Consider the following 21,119-nt stretch of genomic DNA (forward strand, 5'->3'; position numbering starts at 1 on the left):
GCTTGTAAAACTTTCGATACTGCTATATAAGAAAAAAGACAAAAGGAAAATAAAAAAAAAATAGCAATCGTTGCATAATTAAAAAAAAAAAAATGGTCCTTTATAAAAGAATAGAGAAACATTGTCTTTCCGAAAATAAAAAAAAAATATCCTTATCTTATCAAACAATAGAATTTTTTTCCCGTTCTAAAAAAATTGTATCTCTAAGTGAAAAATAAATAGGGTACTTTAATAACAACATTTTTTGTAATTTCTTATTTTTAAAATAAATTTTTTTTTTAAATCTCTGTCTTGAAAATCAAGATTTATCCCGGATAGCCTTTAGAAAACTCTCGGGAGAGTGAAACACAGTGATTTGCATCTGAATCGTTTCTCTTTAGAGTTTCCAATACGAGAGGAATTATTCATAATCTAAAAAACTGTATTTCGTTTTTTATCGATGTTATAAAAATATGAATACCAGGTCGGATATATTGGAACAATATTATTTTTTTAAAGACACTTGTTCAATCAAAATATCTGCATGATTATCAAAAATGCTTATCATTAGTTCTTTTTTATTTCTTTATCAAAGTTTCATGGTTCTCAAAGACGGAAATTAAATATTTCAAGGCTTCGAAAAGTCAAGCTTCCTATTTCTTTTTATTTAACGTACAAGCTTTAAATCAATATTTGACATTTGCAAATTGAATCATTTTTATTCGCCTTCACTCCTCTTATATACAAGAATCAGAAATATAATAAAAAAAAAATTTTCTTTTTCATATATAAAAATATATAAATTATACAATATTATTGTATAATTATTTACATTAATAAAATATTTTAAAATAAACATTTCCAATTAATTAAATATTTATGATTGCAATTTTTGATGAATAAAAAAAAGTCAATTACAAAAAATAAGTTGGAAACATCGATAAAAGAAAAATTATTATTATTCGTGTAAAAAAAAGGAAGAAATTGTAAAATGTAACCTCACATCTTGGTTAGAAGAGAAAAAGCTAGTTAAAAAAAAGAAAAAAAAATGGGGAGCCTCATAGAAAGTGAGCAGGTGAAGAATAAAAAAATAAAGCAGAAAGCTAATTGTGAAACTTACATTGCTGTAGGGCGAACCGCCACTCGAGTGTTCCTCCTGGTCCAGAGGGGTGTGAAGAGGAGATGCAAAGTGTACATTACTCAGGTCGGGCAATGATCCTGTATTGTTGCTTATAGGAATCTGCTGCCCCGGTGGTTGTGCACTCGGATAAATACTAAAAAACATTCGAATAACAATTATTCCACTATTCATTTATATTATACTTAATTAATAATATAATTAAATAATAATTCATTTACAATTAACATAAGAATTTGTTATAAAAAATTCGATCTTATAAAATTCAATTTCTATACATACTTGATACCAGGCACCCTGGGCATTTCACAGGAAGATCTTGGTCGTTCAATGAACCCGTGAAGTTCCCTGTTTTCATTACCAGTTCCGCCCATATGTTGATCTGCAATAAATAATGAGAAATTAATTTTTTTTTCTCCAGATTATTATATATATAAAACAACTTTAAAACCTGAAATATATATATATACGTGTTAAAAATCAATTTCCGATTACGAAAAGTCCAGTTACTTTCTATTAAAATCAACACTATGAAATATTACTATAATCTACTTCTGGTTTAGTAAAAAGAAATAATTTTTATTTTTTTATTTTCACTTATATAATTTTATATAATTTATTTTTAATACTAGAATCAAATTTTTCTATATAATTATTTTACTTTATTGTTTTTAAATTTTATTATTCTTTTATTGTAACTTTTCCTGATTTCTGTAAATAAATTGGACCTAGGTCAATCGTTGTAATTGTCGTCATATTAATGAAAATGCTAATGAATTCATTAAGCAAATGACGACTGATTCAGATAAAAGAAAAAAAAACACAAAAAAATTTTCCAAAAGGATTCTCGAATTATTACATATTTGATAGAGAGAAAAATTATTCTCATTTAATTAAGGGGAGTGTGTAAAAAACGTGAAAATCAAAAATTCAATTTTTAAAAATAACTGAATTAAATTAATTGAAAATAAATTGAATTAAAAATTTTTTTAGGTAATCGTCAATTATTTATCTTTTTTTCATTATTATAAAAAATTTATTTTCTATTTTTATTAAAAATAGAAATAAAAATTGTTCAATACTATTAAAAAATTGGAAATACAAATTGAATTATCGAATGCAAATCAAAAAATTCGTTTCTTTGATAAAATATAATTTTATACTAACGATAAAAGAGAGGAAAGCATTTTTATTTTTCCTCTTGTCTATTATGTGTATATGATTTGTAACTATATATTAGAAATATATTGACGAAGTTTAAAAGGTGAATTGACTATTTACGACTCAATACATGCCAATGAGCTATTTGAAAAGTTCGTTAAACTTCGTTCACTATTTCCTCTTTGTTTCTAAAGACGAGAAATTCAAGATATCCTGCCTTCAACTCTCGTGTAACAATTCTATTTTCTAAGAAGGACATATAGAATGTCGTATTGTTCATCTTAAAGATTTTCTCTCTCTCTCTCTCTCTAGCGAACTTCAAATTACTCATAAACATTTTTACATATATTATAAAAAGAAAAAAATAAATTTTTAATTTAAAATTAAACTTCCAATTTCATCAATAAATGGAAAATTAAAAATCAATCAATTTTCAAAATCAAGTGAATAATAATAAACTAAATTTCCAAATTCAAATAACTTTTCGTTATTCAATTTAAAGAAAAAGTCATTTTCTTTTTTTTTTAACTTGAAATACTGGTAATAAAATCTAAGAAGAGAAATGGTCAGATTTTTTTTTTCCTCCGAAAGACGAAGAATTTCCATATATAACGTGAGAGTTTCTCTATATGTATACATATGAAACAAGGTTTGTCGAAGAAAATATGTCTGTAAAATCCCTTGGCTCTCCAAGGGTTTTGAAATTTATGATTCTTTCACGGTAGCTTTTAGAGTATTTTACTAAATCATGTTGTGTTCTTTAAACATGTTCATTCTATTATATTTGCGTACTTTCTATATATAAATAAATGTCTTCACAACAGGACAAGTTTAAATGAAAATTCGGATTTCATTTCAGACTTCCATTAAAGTGACCATTTCTTTTCAGTTCTGCAAAACAAAAATTCTATCAAAATACAAAATATTTTTTCTCGATTCTGAAAATTTTTTTGATTTCTAAAAGTGTATTAGATACACACAGAGAAAAAATATATTTATGAATAATTATTATTAATTGTTTCAATAATAAATTTTATTTAATTGAAATAAAAATTAAATTTCAAATCAAATTTTATTTATGTCAAATAAAATTTAACTCTGAGACAAATAAATTTTTCATTTTTTAATTTAAATTATAGAATTTGATATGAATAAAAAATGTCTCTGCGTATATATAATAATTATCAAAAAAAAAAAAGAAATTTAAGAGAAAAAAAATTGGAAACCGACATGCATCGCTACCTCGACGATGATGCATAGATGACGATGAATGGCAGGCCTCATTGGCACTTTGATGAAGGGCAGAATCAGAATTAGTTCTTCGCCACGTGTCTGATGGTGGTGGTGATAAATAATTGTAAGGTGATGTATCATGTCTTTTTTCCATCGGTCGCGGTCTCACTGGACCAACTCCCATACTTCTTCCTCTCTCATTATTTCGATAGGACATTGAATTGTGTTGCATTTCCTCCAAATTACTGAGGGCCGTCTGAAAATAATCAAAATTAATTAATATCATTCTTTTACAAAATTTTATTTTTTTTATTAATAAAATATATATTACGTCATGCCTTAATAACTGACATTTAATAATTATAATTTTTCATGCCTTATAAATTATTATTGTTATAAAATAATTTTACATGCCTCATGAAAAACTAAATTTGTATATATTGAAAAATTTACTGTCATATTATTAAATCAATAAAAATGTTTCTGCTTTATTAAGTTTAAAATTTAAATTTTCACATGAATTACTTTTTATACATGAATAAATGAATGAAATATTTTATTAATTAATAAATAACGAAGGTTAAAATGTTAACGACCGTTTAGAACTATTAATAAAAAAAATATCATAATAATAACTAAATCATCTAATTAGTCTGTTTCTGTATTTTCAGCATCCTTAGAGAAAAAAAATAATAAATAAATAAATAAAAATTTTTGTAAAATAACTAATTTTGATAAAAACAAAAAAAATATAAGAGAGGAATTTTAATAAATTTTTTTGAAAGAATTTTTTTTTTCTGTCTTAATGATTAAAAATGATATAAAGTAAATGAAAGTTTGTTATACGACTTTATGCGTTCAATATATACGACGACGAATTATTAATTATAATACGTTCTCGCGCCAGGCGCAAGGTTCAAGGAAAACTTGATTCACTGCAGAGAGTCGGTTTTGTGAGTATTATAATACGCACCGCATTTTAACGTCAAACAAAGTTTCGACTCTTCTTCCAACAATTTAGCATTTTTGCATTAATGTGAATTAAAAAAAAAAAAAAAAAAAAAAAAAAAAAGTGCGGGAATTCCAAAACATTCAGAGAGAAAGTTTCCTTCTCTTAAATATTGAATAAAAAATTATTTTATTAAAAAAACGACACAATTTACATTCAAAAAATTGTAATAAATTACAAATCAAATAATTATAATTTAAAATGCTTACCATTTTGAATATTATTTGAATTTAAATTATTTAAAAAAAATCTTTTTTACGACGTGTGAAAATCAATATTATTTTCGAAATTTGAATTTTTCAATTGTGTTTGTGTTTAAAGTGCAGAGAAAAGCATTATCGAGAGATCTATTCAAAAAAAAGAGAAAGAAAACTAAACTCCTACCACGGCAACACAAAAATGATTATGTAAACGAAATTTTTATTCGTGGAAGTTTATTTGTTATATACAATATTTTTCAATATTTGAAAAAAAAGAAAAACTCTTCATAACGCATTTTCCATTTGCAAAAGTTTTTCACTGAAATCGGAAACCGTATAAAATTGACACGAAAATGAAACATTGATAAATTGAATTTCAAAATACAGACATTCAAATTGCAATATGAAAATCAAATAAACTTTTTTTAATTATACAATATATTGAAAATATGAAATATTTATTAACTCACAAATTATTATTATTATTAATTTAAAAAGCATAACATTTATAATTTTTTGAAAATATTTCATTTATTAATTATTTTATATAGGAATATATCACCAAAGCATTTTTAAAATCAATATTCAACCTTTTTGCTGGGTGTGTAATCATGACAAAAGTTTCCACGATATTAATAAATCTGGTTAAATATTTATTTAGATTATGTAAAAAAAAATTATTTATATAAAAAGTATAATAAATTATTTTCTAAATCATATACATAACCATTTTGGAGAGAAAATGAATATAATTGAGAACTTGTTGTCAGTATCAAAGTAATGAACCTTAATTTAATGTAATCACTTTCAATTAAGTTAGTTCACTTTAAAGTAGCTATTTCTTAGTTAGAAATAATTATTAAGTCGGTATATTTCCAATTAAATTTCTTCAACTTAATGGAAATGTTCCTATAAATTCATAAATATATTTTTCAGAAACTCTTTTTTTTATTTAATTAAAAACAATTAATAAAAAAAATATTTTTATTATTAATTCTTTTGTTTTTAATTATAAAAAATATTAATTTAAATTGTTGAAAATTAAAACAATTTTCCATTATTAAAAAACTGACACAAAAATTTGAATAGAAAAATATGTTAATAATTTTTGGGACATTTTTCAAGGTTTTTATCAAATATTTTTTTCTAATAATAATAATTGCATTAATGTGTATTTAGTAAAATATTATAATTAATAATAAACAGAATAAATTCTTTTTTTTTTATCTAATTCAAAGATCCGTCATTAATCAAACAAAATTTGAATTTTAAATTATATGTTATAGATGAAAAATTAAATTCCAATTTTTTAAAAATATTGAAATTTCTTTTTTCTAAAAAGATATCAATTATTTTAATGTCAGATAATATTTAAAAATGTGAACAGAATCTAAAATCAAATATAATAATATAACCTTGGTTATACCACACACAAACCTTTTATTTAATAATTATACATTTCAATTATTATTTATATTGTCACAAATGCTGTCAATTCTTTTGTTAATGTTATTAAATCTATTAATTTAACCTTTCTTTTTATTAATTTAATTCTATACGTAATTATTTGAATAGAGAAATATTTTTTAAATTTTAATTCAACTTCCTGACTATATAATTTTTCTTTCCTGTTTCAAATTACACGACTTCTATTTTGAAACGAATAAATAAAGTATTTTTTTAAAAATAATAATGGTAATAATAACAACAATATTAATAAAAACTTATCAAATAAATAATTAATCCATTAAATTATTTATATTATTGCCGGATTATTATTTATTTATATCATGTAAAATTTATGAAGTTTCTTTTACAAAAGATTTGTAGAAAATAATATCCAGCACATTAAATTGATAATAAAAGTTGAGAAAACGAATTGATATTTAAAAAAAGAGAATAAAAATTTAATATTGGACAAGAGTGTAATCAATTTTGTGACTCGGGCTCTATCATTTTGGAGATGAGTCATTAATAATCTGAAGGCGACTGGAATTTTTATATAATTGTAAACTAGAGATATTAAAAAAAATATATATTTTTTTTTACATTTATATAAAATATTTAAATACAAGAAAAAAAATTTTTTAAAGTGAAGAAAGGTTACTAGTTCCGGTTGGAAATCACATTCCTTTATAACTTCAACCAATAAGTCTTTCTTCTCTCTATTATATTCAAATTAACGCAGAGGAACTAATATGTTAATTCAAGGGGGGATATGACGAAATCTTACCATCTATCAATTAAAAATATTCACTTGATTTCATTCTAAGAATTTTTTTTTTTTAAATTATAAACTAGCAAAAATGCCTGAAAATATTTTCCCACATCGAAAATTGAAAACTATAAAACTAAATTCATAAGATAAAAAATTTTTCTCAAAAATTGAAAATAAGCAAAAAAAAAAAAAAATCATTTTCATTTCAATTTTTCTTAAAAAATTTTTCGAGACTTGATCCCAGATGGTTTTATAGTTATTGCTAGTGGATATAATTAGCTCTCATATACTTGTACAGTTTATTCACAGAGAGAAAAAAAAATCGGGAAAAGAGTCTATAACCATGATCAAGGCTATGAGAGAAAAAAATTATAACAAAAACAAGTACAAAGAAAATGAATGATAAATTATTATATAATCCACTTTTTTATTTTATGTTTTCAAAAATTAAAACATATATAATATTAAATAATTCTAATAAAAAATAAAAATAGATAATAATATAAAGAAAATAAAAATAGATATATATTAAAAAAAAATGAAAATAGATAATAAATTAAGATATATATAAATACAATTGAATATAAATTTAAATGTCATAAATAAATTGTAATTAATTAATTAAAAATTTTAACTGCTATCAGTTTATAAATTTACTATTCAGAATAATTTAAATTAAGAGGAAATCATTTTAATCATATCTAGTTAATTTTTAGAAAAAAAAATTTTTTTTTTTTACAAACTGCTATTATCAATCTAAAGTGACATCATAAATAAATATATATATATGTGTGTGTGTATATAGCTTATGTGTATACAATATATATATATATATATATATATAATTCATTAATATTCATTACAATTGTTATCGAAAGTACATATTATTATCGAATAAATACACCACATATTTTTTTATTACAAAATATATACGGTATATAAAACGAAAAATTATTATCACTGAACGACCATGAACCTAGAACTCTTTCCTGCGGCTAATCCGCTTGTTTACAAACATTGTCGGCAGATCTCTCCTCTCAAGAGAAGACGAGATTTCCCAGCTTCCAACATTCATAAGATTCTTTAGCGTTCAGATTAGAGATTTATGGTGTCGTTTTCTTTAATCCAAATGCGTATAAAGCATTTTTCACGCAAGCGATAATTTTTTTTTAAAATATTTATTTAGTTAATTAATTAATTAAAAAAAAGTAAACAAACAAAGTTTTTAATTTTTATGCACAAAAATAAATAATAATAGTATTTTATAAGAAATATTATTTTAAATATTTTCAATATATCTTGAAAATAAATTTCTTATATTTCATAAATTATTGGCGACATTATTGCACTAAAACAATTTTTAAAAAGGTATTTTTAATATTTTATAGAAAGGATGTACAGAATTTCTATTAAATATAAACTGCTTTATAATATATGAAAAATATTATTTTATTCCTGCATCATAAATTTTAATTTCAAAACTCGAAAATTCAATTTTCGAATAATTAACTAATAAAAAAAAAATATTATTATTAGCTAACTTAACTTTTATTATTATTTCTAATAATAATCAAATAAATAAATAAAAAAATAATTATTTTACATGTAAAAAAAATTCAGCAAAATCTACTGCTAATAATATTTTGGAAAAAAGAAAATTTGTGAATTTGTCTTCGAAAAGAAATAATAAATTCCTACTTCACTGGAATGATAAAATTTCAATTCCAAATTTCAGTAAAATTTCTTTAAAAAAAAAAAAAAATTGCGAAAAAATCTCATGTGGAAAATTAAAAATAAAAAAATTATCAATTTTTTTTGCGAATTTACAAAAATTTCTGAAAGAAATATAATAAATATATGGAGAGGGTGAAGTAAAGGGGTTTGGAAAAAAAAATAGCGTGTCATTGTTTAGCCCTCGCACGTGTGAAATTGTATTATTCACTTTTTTATATATATATATGTATACGGAAAGTCCAGGGCGCGTCCTGCTCTCTCATGAACGGGGCAGTGCAGTGGAATGAAAGAGAGCCAAGTGAATGGCAAGGAACGCGGAACAAGTTGGAGAGGTCGGGAACCGATCGACAAGCACCTTTTCCACACTCGAACCAACTTTTGCTCCACCTACGCGGAAACTACAGCGACGACCTACTTCCCAATACTCACCCCCAATCGTTCATATCACACACACACACATACACAAAATCTTCAATAATCTCCTTCATTCCCATTTTTTCTCAATTCTTTATACACACCTTTATATATATATATATATATATTTCTCTTTCACAATTTTTCTTTTCTGAATTTTCCAACATCCGTATATCAAAATATATATTTTATTCATTTGTCAAGGAATATAATGAAACGGTTTTCATATATTGAGAGAATTTATAAAATAATTTATATACCCAAATAAAACGAATAAATTTTCTTTTTTTTTAATAGAAAAAGAAAAGATCCAATTTATTTTTTTTTAATGAATAAATTTTCTTTTTTCAATAGAATTTTTTTTGGTAAATAAAATAAACAGTGAAAATTGACAATTTTTTTGTTTAATTAACAAATACTTTTAATTATTTATTTAAAAAAGGTTTGACAAATGTATTTCCATATAACATATTCCAACATTTGTAAAATTAATGTAATAATTATAGAAGGGATATTACTTCGCGAGGGAGTTAATTATTTCCGATCTCGATCTTGACAATGCATCTCTCATTTTTATCAAAATAATGAGAAAATATTGTTATATTAAAAAAATTTTTATAACAAAAATAAAATTATAAAAATTCCGAAATTTTTTTTTGTTTGTTTTTAAATAAAATTATAACAAAAAGAAAAAATAGTACAATATGAAAGGTGACTATTTAAAAATAATTACTAATTTCACAAATTTTCATTGTGATCAAAAAATTATACCAATATACATAAATTATAAACTCAAAAATTTATTGCTGTTATCGAGTGAATATATTTATAATTAATGCGAACAAAAAATGGATGTATCACCTCTATGAAGCATAACTATATACAACAAATATATAGCAAAATTCGTCTGCTTCATTAATTTATTGAATTTCAAACAGATTTCCTATATCGACACCGAGTGAAAATTGATTTGTTGAAATAAATATATATACGGCGTTTTTCCTTATAATATAAAATTTAATTATTGAAAATATAATAATTAACGAGAGAAAAATTCAATTTTTTGTAATTAAAAAAGAGGATTTTGAACTGCAAAATTTTTTCATATTTTTTTTTTATGCAAAAAAAAATAATTTGCAGAGTGTGTTATCAAGAGAGAAAGAGAGAGAGAGGAGGACTCCTGCGTGTAGCCATCACAACAACGTTATTCGCGAACGGAATGGAAATGAACAAGCGAGTACCCTTCTATATACACAAAACCACCGCGCGCGGTTCGCGATCAATACTTGCTATGCAAGCACACGAGTCGAAGCACGTGTTCAGTGGCCGCTTTGTTTTTTGCCCTGAACCCGCGCGCCACGAATACCTATATATATTATTATAAACCCCCTTTTAATAAATTTATACTTTATCGATGGTGTAATTATGTCGAAAATTAATTGTAAATTAATAATAATAACAATTTCAACAATTATAACAAACAAAAAAAATATACTATACAGTCAAAACCTCGTTTAGTTGAACCTCGATAAAATAATGAAAACCTGGACTAATGAATATTCTCTATACACTGATAATTATATAAATATAAGAATTTTCGTTAAGCACGGAAAAAAATCTTCATCTGAAACAGCGATATGTTTCTCTAGAATAGCGAAAACTTTCGTGAAATATATCGCTGTTCCAGTGAAACTTATCACTGTTTCAGGTGAATTTTTTTTTTCCGTTCGTGGAATAATTAAAAAATTATTCTATTCTCCAATAATAATTAATTAAAATAATTTTAAAAAATAATAATTTTTAATAAAAATTAATTATCAATTAATTATAATAATTTATTTATAATTATAATTTTTTTTGAGCCTTAATGCAGAGAGATAGTAATAAATATATAATTATATAAAATTCCAGGAAGAGTAAATAAAGAATTATTTAGAAAATGAATAAATAATAAATTATTTTTTATTAATCCAATAATAATTAATAAAAAATAAAATTATTGAAAATGTTTACAAAAAAATGTATTAAAAATAAAAAATGAAATACATGTCTTTTTCTACTGAAACTCACCCGCCGTGTGTCTAACCATGACATTCTGTTACCACTTGAAAATGCTCATCCAAAGCACCTTGCGCTTAAGTGGAAACGGAATGCTCTGGTCAGACGCAGACAAGTTATTGCACTACTACTGAAATAGCTGGAAACATAACGTAAAAAAAATAACGACTGTATTTTTTGAAATAATAAACAAATTTAATTTAATATTTAAATGAAATATTAATATTATTTTTTAAATAATTAATATTTATATTATATCGTATTTATATTTATATAAATTATTTAAATAAGAATATTATTTATTTAAATGTATATAATAATTTTAAGAAATATTTATTTCTTTAAGAAGATTGATAATGATTTTATTTCATCATCTCTGATGGACCATTTTATAAGACTTTTTTTTATATATAGAAAGATTCTTAAAATAATGGCCCGAGGAAAAAGGCATTTAGAGAGAGAGAGCATTAGTTTCAGGGTTTTACTTGGTCGGTAATCGATTTTCAAGCAAGGACGAGTAATGGAATGAAAGCTGTTTTCGATCTAAGTGAATGATATATATACGCATAATGAACGATATGGTAAAGTTTTTACTCAATTTATACAATGGTAATATATCAATATACATCATATTTATTATAATAAATTATATAATATTTTATCAATTTATGAGAAAAGCAATTTGGACAAAAAAAAAATTGTTTTGTAACCGCAACCCTAATATAGAAAATATAATTCTAATTTCTAAATGAAATTTCTAAATGAAATTCTAAATGAAAAAATTATATTAAATTTTAATTAAATAACTATTAATTATTATTGAATATTAATTTTTATAAACCATTTGAGTTTATAAAAAATGAGATAAATTGAAAAAAATTTATTGAAAATTCCATTTTATAAGAGGAACAAAAGTATATATATGAATGACAAGGAAAAAAAATATGTTATAATCATTGCCATATATGATAGTAAATTGCCATCTTGCGGGTAAAGTATTGTTTCTTAAATTTCAATGGAATAACGAAACAATTGTAATGCTAAACGGTATGCGCACAAGTTGGCAAAGAAAACGCTTGTAAATGTGTATCATAAACTTGTATCACGTAACCAGTAATACAATATCTTCACTATGAATCTCAGCGAGTGGGATTATTTTTAAATTTCATATCTAAATTTAATATCTAATTTATCTTAAAATTCTATTTTTATAATAAAATATTTATTATATAAAAATTATTTATTATCTTTTATAAAATTATTTTTTATATGCGATAATTATTTTATTTACAAAAATAGAATTTTTATGTAAACATTATTTTTTCCATAAATTATAATTTTTCTCAACAAATTATATTTTTTTAGATTGTAATGTAATAAAAAAAAAAATTGGGTTTTGTAAAAGCTCAAGATTAATTAAAAATTTTATAATTTTTTTTAATTTGCGGTGTTAAATGCTAAGGAATGGAAGACGAAAGAATGTAATTTTGAGAGAGTTCAAAGTACAATGAAGACAAATTGTCTTCAGCTATATGTTAAATATAAAGATTGTATAGAAGGTGAACTCTCTCTCTCTCTCTCTTGGCTATTGAATATACCGTATAGGCTCGTGCGCGACGGAAATGAATTAATTTAAAGGACAGACTGCGGCGCTACAATGATAACGGTGCTATTAGAATAGTATATAGCGTTTGCTTCAAGAGCCAAGGTCGCGTATCAATCTTAAATCCGACAGAGAAATGCACTCTAGATCAGGGTCAAAAGACTATTTTTCCACCCTCCACCCCCATCATAAAAATTTCAAAAAACGAAAAATAGAAATAATATTTAAAAAAACAATAAAAAAATTTAATCTTACAAGACATTAAACTATCTTACTTTTTTTAAAGAAAGTATTATTTTGTCAGTCATCATTTTAATTCCAGTATAAAAATTTTAGAAAGATTTGTTTTATAATAAAAAACAAAAAAAAATTTTCCGCAGTTTCTTGGAATTTCTAATCACATTTGTTTGAAATGGTAAACGAAACAAAAATTCCACTCACTTCCTGGCAAAATTTATAGTTTTGGCACGCAGACTGATTTCCAATGAAGCTATATACGAATAATAATAAAATTAAATTAAAACTCGATTTTCACTGAGATCCTTATTCTCCTTATTATCATTTTACTATATAGAAATGTTTTAATAAATCATTGTTAAATATTTTTTTTCTAATTTAAAAAATTTTCAATTTTCATGATAAATAAAAAAAAAATTGTGAATTAAAAGCACATTATAATTTATTACCATCTCCCTAATATTTATATGGTATAATAATCCTTATCTTTAAAGACAAATTCAAAGTAAATATTAGGATTTCAAAAATTAACGATTCTACATTTCTTTTCTTGTCTAAACACATTTTTAATTATGACGATAAAGAATTTATTCTACAAAGAATGAATAATTAATTTTTACTGCAATTTATTTAAACGTTTTATTATTACCTTCTTTGTGTTGAAACCTTCAAGTTTTAAATATTAATTATTGAAAGTGAAATTTAAAAATTTGATAACGATTCAGAATAAAAATTATTAAAATGAGTTTTATATTTAAATAGTTCGATAAATCAAATTTAAAAAGATTTTTCTAAAAAATATAGTGAATTTTTTTTAATAATATTTCTTTAAAGTAGCAAACAGCTATTTAGCTCTACTTTCAATGTCAATAAGATAATATTTTTTTAATCAAATGACAAGTAGTAAAAAATTTTGTTCGAAATATCAAATTATATATAATTACAAAGAAGATACACAATATTTCATTTCCCTTTTATTTAGTATTTCACAGTCTAATAGAAATTGTTTCCAAAAAAAAATTTGATGATTAAAAACGAATTAATTCTTATATACTAATGACAAACGGAAATAACAAAATTAAAAAAAAAAATAATTAAAAATTTTTACCATATCTTATATAAGATTTTTAAATTCAAATTCGGAAAGAGATTTCCATATTAAAAAAAAAAAATTGAAAATAATAACGTCATTTTTTAAATAACTCTCTCGTTTTCTATCTTCGAAACAACACACTCTGCTATTGAAAAATTTTTTGCGACACAAAATCATAAGGAAGAAAAACGAAATAATATTAAGAAAATGATTCGTCCAGAGTCATGTAATTTATTTTTCACAGCTCCTGATGATGTATTAACAGGATGCACTCAAGGTCACATGTTCGATGATTGTGTATATTGCATGAGTACTTCCGTAATTACTTGTGAAAATTAAACATTGAATTATGTGATGAATTATAAACACGGACACGATCTTTATGTTACAAGGAGTATGTCATTAACCCTTCGTTACTCTTACGCCCACATCCCGTTCCAATGTCTTTATATAACCTTACGATTTTTTTTTTCAAAATACATTTTTCATTAAGCCACTGGATCATTCAATACAAAACTCGTATCAAAAATGAAAGGATTTGGATCTACAATTGTATTTTGCATTTTAGTGCAAATCGCATTTGGAAAGGTATTTTCATTCAATTATTATTATTTTACTCCTAATTATTATACTAATTAATTAATTAATTATTTGTGACTAAAAAAAATTAATTAAAATTTATTAAATTTTTAAATATTTCATATTAATTAATATTTAATACCAATTAACATTAATTAATAATAAATATTTTTAATAATTATAATTAACAAATATTTGATTAATTAATTCGTTGTAAAATAATTTAATAGAAATTATCACTAAATTTTTATTCATTAAAAACTCTTCAAAATTGATATTCTTTACTCTTTAATTTTTATTTTACCCTTTCTTTTATTTCTTATTCCATTATGTTAATTTTTACGTTTGAAATTTTTTCGGTTTATATAATTTTGTTTAATTTTTTGTTTCTTTTTTCATACTTCATTTTCATTTTATTCCTTTCTATTGTTCAATTTTCATTTATTTATATTTTAATTTTTTTTAACCCTTATAATTTACTATTTCTTCATATTTCCCTTTATTGTTTTATTTCCTATAATATATTCTTTACTTTTAAACATTTAAAAAAATTAATTAAGAAAAAAAATTTTTTTAAAGGGGAAAAAGTAAATTTTTTTGAATAATTCAAATTTTCAAACTCATTTTAACAAAAAAATTCATTTAAATCTCAACTATTATATAATTAATTCTAGATACCAGAATGGCTCCCTCCAGATATGATGGACATGGTTCAAGGTGATAAAAATAGGTGTATGAGTGAACATGGAACATCACAAGGTAGAGAAAATTTTGATATTGTCAATTGAAATATTAAAAATCAATGTGAAAATAATTAATTTTATAATATTTGATAAAAATAAATAAACTAAATCAAATTTAATATAATAAAATGAATCAACTATAAAAAAATCAATAAAAAATAATCAATTACTAATGTGTTATTGTTATAATTATTTGGAATTTTTTACAGCTGTAATTGATGATGCTAGTGAAGGTAAATTTATAGAAGATCGCAGCTTATCGTGCTACATGTACTGTTTATTCGAATCTTTCAGTTTGGTAAAATTCTTTATAAATTCTTATCAACACTGAAAAAAATTTTTTTTTTTTTTACTTCATCTTTATATGTAATCAGATAGTTGCCTATTTAAATCAAAAACTTAAAAATATTTCTTTGATATAATTAATAGGAAAGTAATCGTGGATTTGAATAAAATAAAAAAAAAATTTTTTCCGTGTTTTTATCTTTAATTAAATTTTTCTAATTTATGTTTTGTTTTTTCTTTTTTAATAAAAACTAAATTTTTTTTTTATGTAACAGGCAGATGAAGATGGAAATGTAGATGCAGATTTATTAAGTAGTTTAATGCCTGAACACATTCAAACTGCTGCTTTAGATGTATTTGGAGCCTGTGGTAATGCAGGTACAACTCAATTTTTAATTTTTAAATCTATAAAATAATTATTTTTTTAAATTAATATTTATTTTTTTTAATTTCAGCGGGATCCGACCCATGTGACAAATTTTATAAAATGGCCGTATGTGCATATGCAAAACGACCAGATGTAAGTGTAAAACAATTAATTTCCTATATAAATACTAAATTAATTTTAATTAATTTATTTATTTTTTCGCAGATTTGGTTCATGATTTAAGAATTAATATCAAAATCAACGAATATTCCTTTTCAAATAAAAAAAAAGGAATAAAATGAGAATAGAATATTCAGTGAATTATTCAATTAATGATGAAGATTTAGTTAAAATGTAAATTAAACATATTTATTTAATTTAAATTCTTAATTAAACTAAATCATTATTTATCAGGATTTATTAATTTAGTTTTAGTTAAACTGAATAAGGATTTATTTACTTTTAATTTTAATTCAAATTTATATGTAAATTTAGGAATGACATGTCCTATTTATTGTAAATAATTAATAAAGAATTTTTAAATTCGGTTTGTTGTGATTACAAAAATAAAATTGAAAAATTTATATTCCTAATTATATAGACTGAATTAAATTATTTTATTATATATTAGAATTTTAAAAGCAACATCTAAACTAATCTATAACGCCTTTCTATTAGGAATAAGAAAAAAAAGAAAGCATAAAACAATTAAAAAAAAATGTTTTAAATATTTTTCTCATGCGATTCATTACTACTAGAACATGCTAATTTTTTTTGTGTGACATTTTTCCACTACATAAAATTAAATTTAATTCAACGATAATAACAACATCAATGACCAAAGAAAAGAAGCCTAAATAAAGTGTCCGCATCGAATTTTCCATGCTTAGTGCATAAAAAGACAAAAAAAAAAAAAAATAATTTAATAACGAATGCAAAAATTATAATTCTTCCAATGGTCTGAATTGAAAATAATGATTATTTTATCTCACTGAAATTACATATATAATTAGACAATTTTAATTCATAATTTCAATTTTTGTCCTCTTTTTAGTATTTAATAAAAAAAAGTAGAACACAAATTTTTTTTTTCTCTACTTATTAATATTGTTTGAAAAAATAACAACTAAAATAGAAAATCCCAAATAGTGTTAGAAATAATTTGAAAAATATTCTTAAATCACAATGATATATAAACGTATAGATTATGAACGTATATATTAATTAAGGTTATCTATACATTATTCAATTAGCGCTTGCATGTAAATTTACTTAATCAACTTTATAAATATTGATTTTCTTCGAGAAATAATTTTTTGTTTTAATAAATTTCGTATATTAAATTTATATATATTAGAAATTTTTTTTTTTCTAAATAAATCGTAATTTTTTCATTTATCATAAAAAAATTTGTAATTCTAATAAAAATTACATTTATTATTATTAATTAAATAAAATTTATTATTAATTATCAATTATATATATAGTAATTTTAAAAATAGAGATAATTTAATTTTTATTATAAAAAGAAAAGACCATTGGAAACTAAGAACAGCATTTTTGTGGTACAGATTTTGAACAAATAATCAGTACCTTAAGATCGATTGAATGAATAGCGGCGGAAGTCCCGGAGGGATCTTTAGCTGCATTGATGTCGACATTGTTGTTAACGTTTGGCAGCGAACCTCCGGGCCTGAATTGATTACCCAAATTAATATGAAGGTGTTTGCTGCTTGATTGTGGCGGACTGGCCCCGGCACTTTTCACAGATAAAGGAGCTTCCGGTACTCCGGAACCAGTAGGACTCGCGCCTACAGAACTGCTAGCCGATGCCACCTGGGAAGTTCATCAAAGAACATCCTTTTGTCATATTATACCAACGAGAGCCAACCAAAATCACATCCAATTATTATTACACATCTATATTAAGCGAAGAAAAATCATCTGCCAGAGATAATATTTTTTTTTTTCTAAAAAAATATTTTTCAATAAAAAAAAAATTGAGATTATTTTTCTTCGTATATTCTTCAAATCCAAAAAACGAATAATTATTTTTCTCAATATTTTCTTTTTTTTGGTGGCAAAAAGAAAAATAAAAAAGTAAATCATCGAAACACACATAATCTAATTTGTAAAAAAAGTTTCTGAAGAACCTAAAAAGAACTTTGGAAAACGAAAAAGAATTCCTAATTTCACTCTACTCTCGTTAAAGGAGGCAATAACATTCCCTTTTCGCCTCCACTAACTCTGTGTTTATTTTATTCAACAGAAAAATAAACTTTGGTTAATAAAACAATCTATTTAAAAAGAAAGAGAGATGTACGAAAAAATATTATATATATAATCTTAAAAAATCGTAAGAATAAATAAATAAAAACAATTTATAAACTAATTTCTAACAAATTTTTTTTATTGATCAATTATTGATCAAAAATTTTGAATAAAATAAATTGGTAAAAAAAAATTATTAAAAATAGCAAAAAGTTATTAACTAATTTTTAAAATTAGTTGAAAAGGTTTTTACTATTTAATTATGAAATTTTTAATTACCATTCAATTTGAAATAAAATTAATCAATTTCAAATCAAATTGGTATATTAAAATTAAAATCTTCACTGCTGTTCTTCATTTTATAACTCGCTGAAATTGACAGTCCAATTTTATTGATTCGCATTCAAAGGGATAATTTTAATTAAATATATGTAATGAAAATTGTGAATGGAAATTCATTTTTTTCTTTTATAATAACGAGAAAGATATGTTTTCAATTGAATGGCACGAAATAAGCTATTCATATATTGAAAAATAATAATGGTAATAATATATATATATGTATAGGTATATAGTAACGCATCGTTAAACCGTTCAATGATCGGTCCATTTCGTTTCACTTCAAATGATATACTTCATTGCATTCAATAATTGATCATTCTTAATTTTCTCAATTTGCAAAGGTTCTATTTTATTCTTATTTATATAATAAAAAAACAATTTTTTAAAAATAATATATTTAAATATCAAATTTGACCTAATTTAGATAAAAATTAATTTTCTGTGATAAAATTTTCAAATTGAATACTTTGAATTACAATTTTTGAGTAGTTAAACATAAATTCGAATTTGCGGAAATAAATTCAAAAGATAAACAACGTGAACATGAGGAATATGAGATACACAACTGTTAGTATCGACTGAACATCCGACGGATTATCTCTTGTCCAGAAACATGCAACTCCATTTGTCGATGTGTCCACATGCAATAACACACATATACATATATATATACCGCCTTTAATAAACTGAACATGAATTATTCAAAAGAAAAATGTGATTCTATTCCAGATTTCTTTAAAAAAAAATCAAATAGAAATTGATTATCAATTTATTTTCCTTAAATAAAGAATTGATAAAAATTATCCCTTTATAGCAAATTAATTTATATCAATTAATTTTTTTTTATTAATTTTTGTTATATTTTTATTATTTTTCCTTTTATCTTTTTAATACTAAAGTGATAAAGTATCTTTTTGAATGACTTTGAAAAAATGTTTATTTTTAAAATAATGAATCTTATTGTTATTAATGAAATAAATTGTCGATAACGTCTAGTGACATTCTTTCTAAAAACTGAGATAACTGCAACACTTTATTAAAACGCAATTATGTTATCGCAATACATTATTGCTTTTTGCATTTAAACGTGACTGTTATAAAGTTTTGCGAATCGACGAATCTACATGAGACTTTTATTATTTTTCAAGTACACGCGGAATTTAGAAAACAAGTTGCAACAATATTACACGAGATAAAATTATATTATTTTGCCTTATCATATTTCGTTTCCTAAAAAAATATAAGAGAAGCACTCGAATTTGTCAAACGTTTATAAAGCGAATTTAAATATTATTTTGATAAAAAAAAAATAATTTAAAAAAATTAAATAAATATTTCAAAAAGTTATGTAATACTATATAAATATTAAATTACAATTGTTATATATTTACTTCGATTATTTATTTTTACTTTGAAATATATTAAAATATAATTTCATTTTTTAAAATAATATATTATTTCCAAATCATGTAAATGTAGTTTCAGATAATTTTTTTTTTTAAGTATTGAAAGTTGTTTTTTATAGTTACATAGTATCAATAAAACTAGGATTGAAAGAATGACGTATCTTCATGAGATAATGACCCGTCACACGTGGTAAACTAGATTTCCTTCCTTACATTTAATATTTCAATTTACATCCGAAATTTCCAAAAAAAAAATATAAATAAAGAAAAAAAAACAATTATCATTTTATACAATAAGGTAAAATTTAAATTTCCGGAAATTATCAATATAAAAATTTTTTTATCACGTAATTTTAATTGAAACTGACGAAAACCAAAAAATCAATTTCAATGTTGCTACACACACCTCTAAAAATACCCGGTCGCCCCAAGAGTCGAATTTCATCTGCAGTAATGTTGACCAGATTAAACTCTCAGCTCCGAAAAATAAATGATCATTCTTTAGTTAATATTTACGCGACTAAAATTACTATACTTTCGAATTTTCTCTCTCCTGTAGGGAGGATGTTAACGATTCCAAAATAAGCCTAAAAAAAATGTTATTGTCATAAAGTGTACGTTGAGTATACAAACTCAGAAAGAATCTCCAGGTCGCGGACGAGATCAAAAAGTCTATAATCGGTAAACACTCGAAAATTTCCCATCTTATGAATTAAAAAGAACAAATATTCAATAAAAATATCAATCAATAGAGTAAATAAATGAAAAATAAACATTCTTCAAAATCAACATTGACAATTTTCTATATCAAGTTTTTAAGAACAAAATATCATTTTTCTACAATGACAACTATAAAAATATCTTTCATTAAAAGAAAAAAAAACACGTTAAGTTGAAGATCAAAGGAATAATCTTAGTTTTGAAGGTTAGGTTTCTTAATAGACATATACATAATTTTGAATAATGTATCCGCATTACGCAGCACCACTGGGTGTTGAATGTCAATAAAAACAAGTCCAACCCAGCGAACAACACTTCCCGGCAAACGA

General features: G+C 23.0%; 2 protein-coding genes across 8 annotated transcripts in view; one reads left to right on the forward strand and one right to left on the reverse strand.

Moving 5' to 3' along the window:
- LOC127278249 (CREB-regulated transcription coactivator 1-like) overlaps window positions 1-21,119 on the reverse strand; it is a 35,069-nt gene that overhangs the window by 13,105 nt on the left and 845 nt on the right. For 4 of the 7 annotated variants that reach the window (XM_051299864.1, XM_051299908.1, XM_051299881.1 and 1 more), the window contains exons 2-5: window positions 17,645-17,887; window positions 3,509-3,767; window positions 1,400-1,499; window positions 1,100-1,253 (exon numbers count right to left, since the gene is read on the reverse strand). In XM_051299864.1, coding sequence (XP_051155821.1) covers window positions 1,100-1,253; window positions 1,400-1,499; window positions 3,509-3,767; window positions 17,645-17,887 — 756 coding nt within the window. The remainder of the gene's footprint in view (window positions 1-1,099; window positions 1,254-1,399; window positions 1,500-3,508; window positions 3,768-17,644; window positions 17,888-21,119) is intronic. The other 3 variants (XM_051299872.1, XM_051299900.1, XM_051299917.1) reach the window with 2 other exon arrangements.
- On the forward strand, window positions 14,509-16,599 carry LOC127278420 (general odorant-binding protein 69a-like). The gene is made up of 6 exons (XM_051300150.1): window positions 14,509-14,665; window positions 15,331-15,415; window positions 15,609-15,697; window positions 15,960-16,062; window positions 16,140-16,204; window positions 16,277-16,599. The coding sequence occupies exons 1-6, from the start codon at window positions 14,606-14,608 to the stop codon at window positions 16,292-16,294; spliced, it is 420 nt and encodes a 139-aa protein (XP_051156107.1). The 5' UTR covers window positions 14,509-14,605; the 3' UTR covers window positions 16,295-16,599.

This window comes from Leptopilina boulardi, unplaced genomic scaffold (assembly GCF_019393585.1).
Source record: "Leptopilina boulardi isolate dan_hultmark-lab unplaced genomic scaffold, ZJU_Lbou_2.1 LbouV2_112, whole genome shotgun sequence".
Taxonomy (NCBI): Eukaryota; Metazoa; Arthropoda; class Insecta; order Hymenoptera; family Figitidae; genus Leptopilina; species Leptopilina boulardi.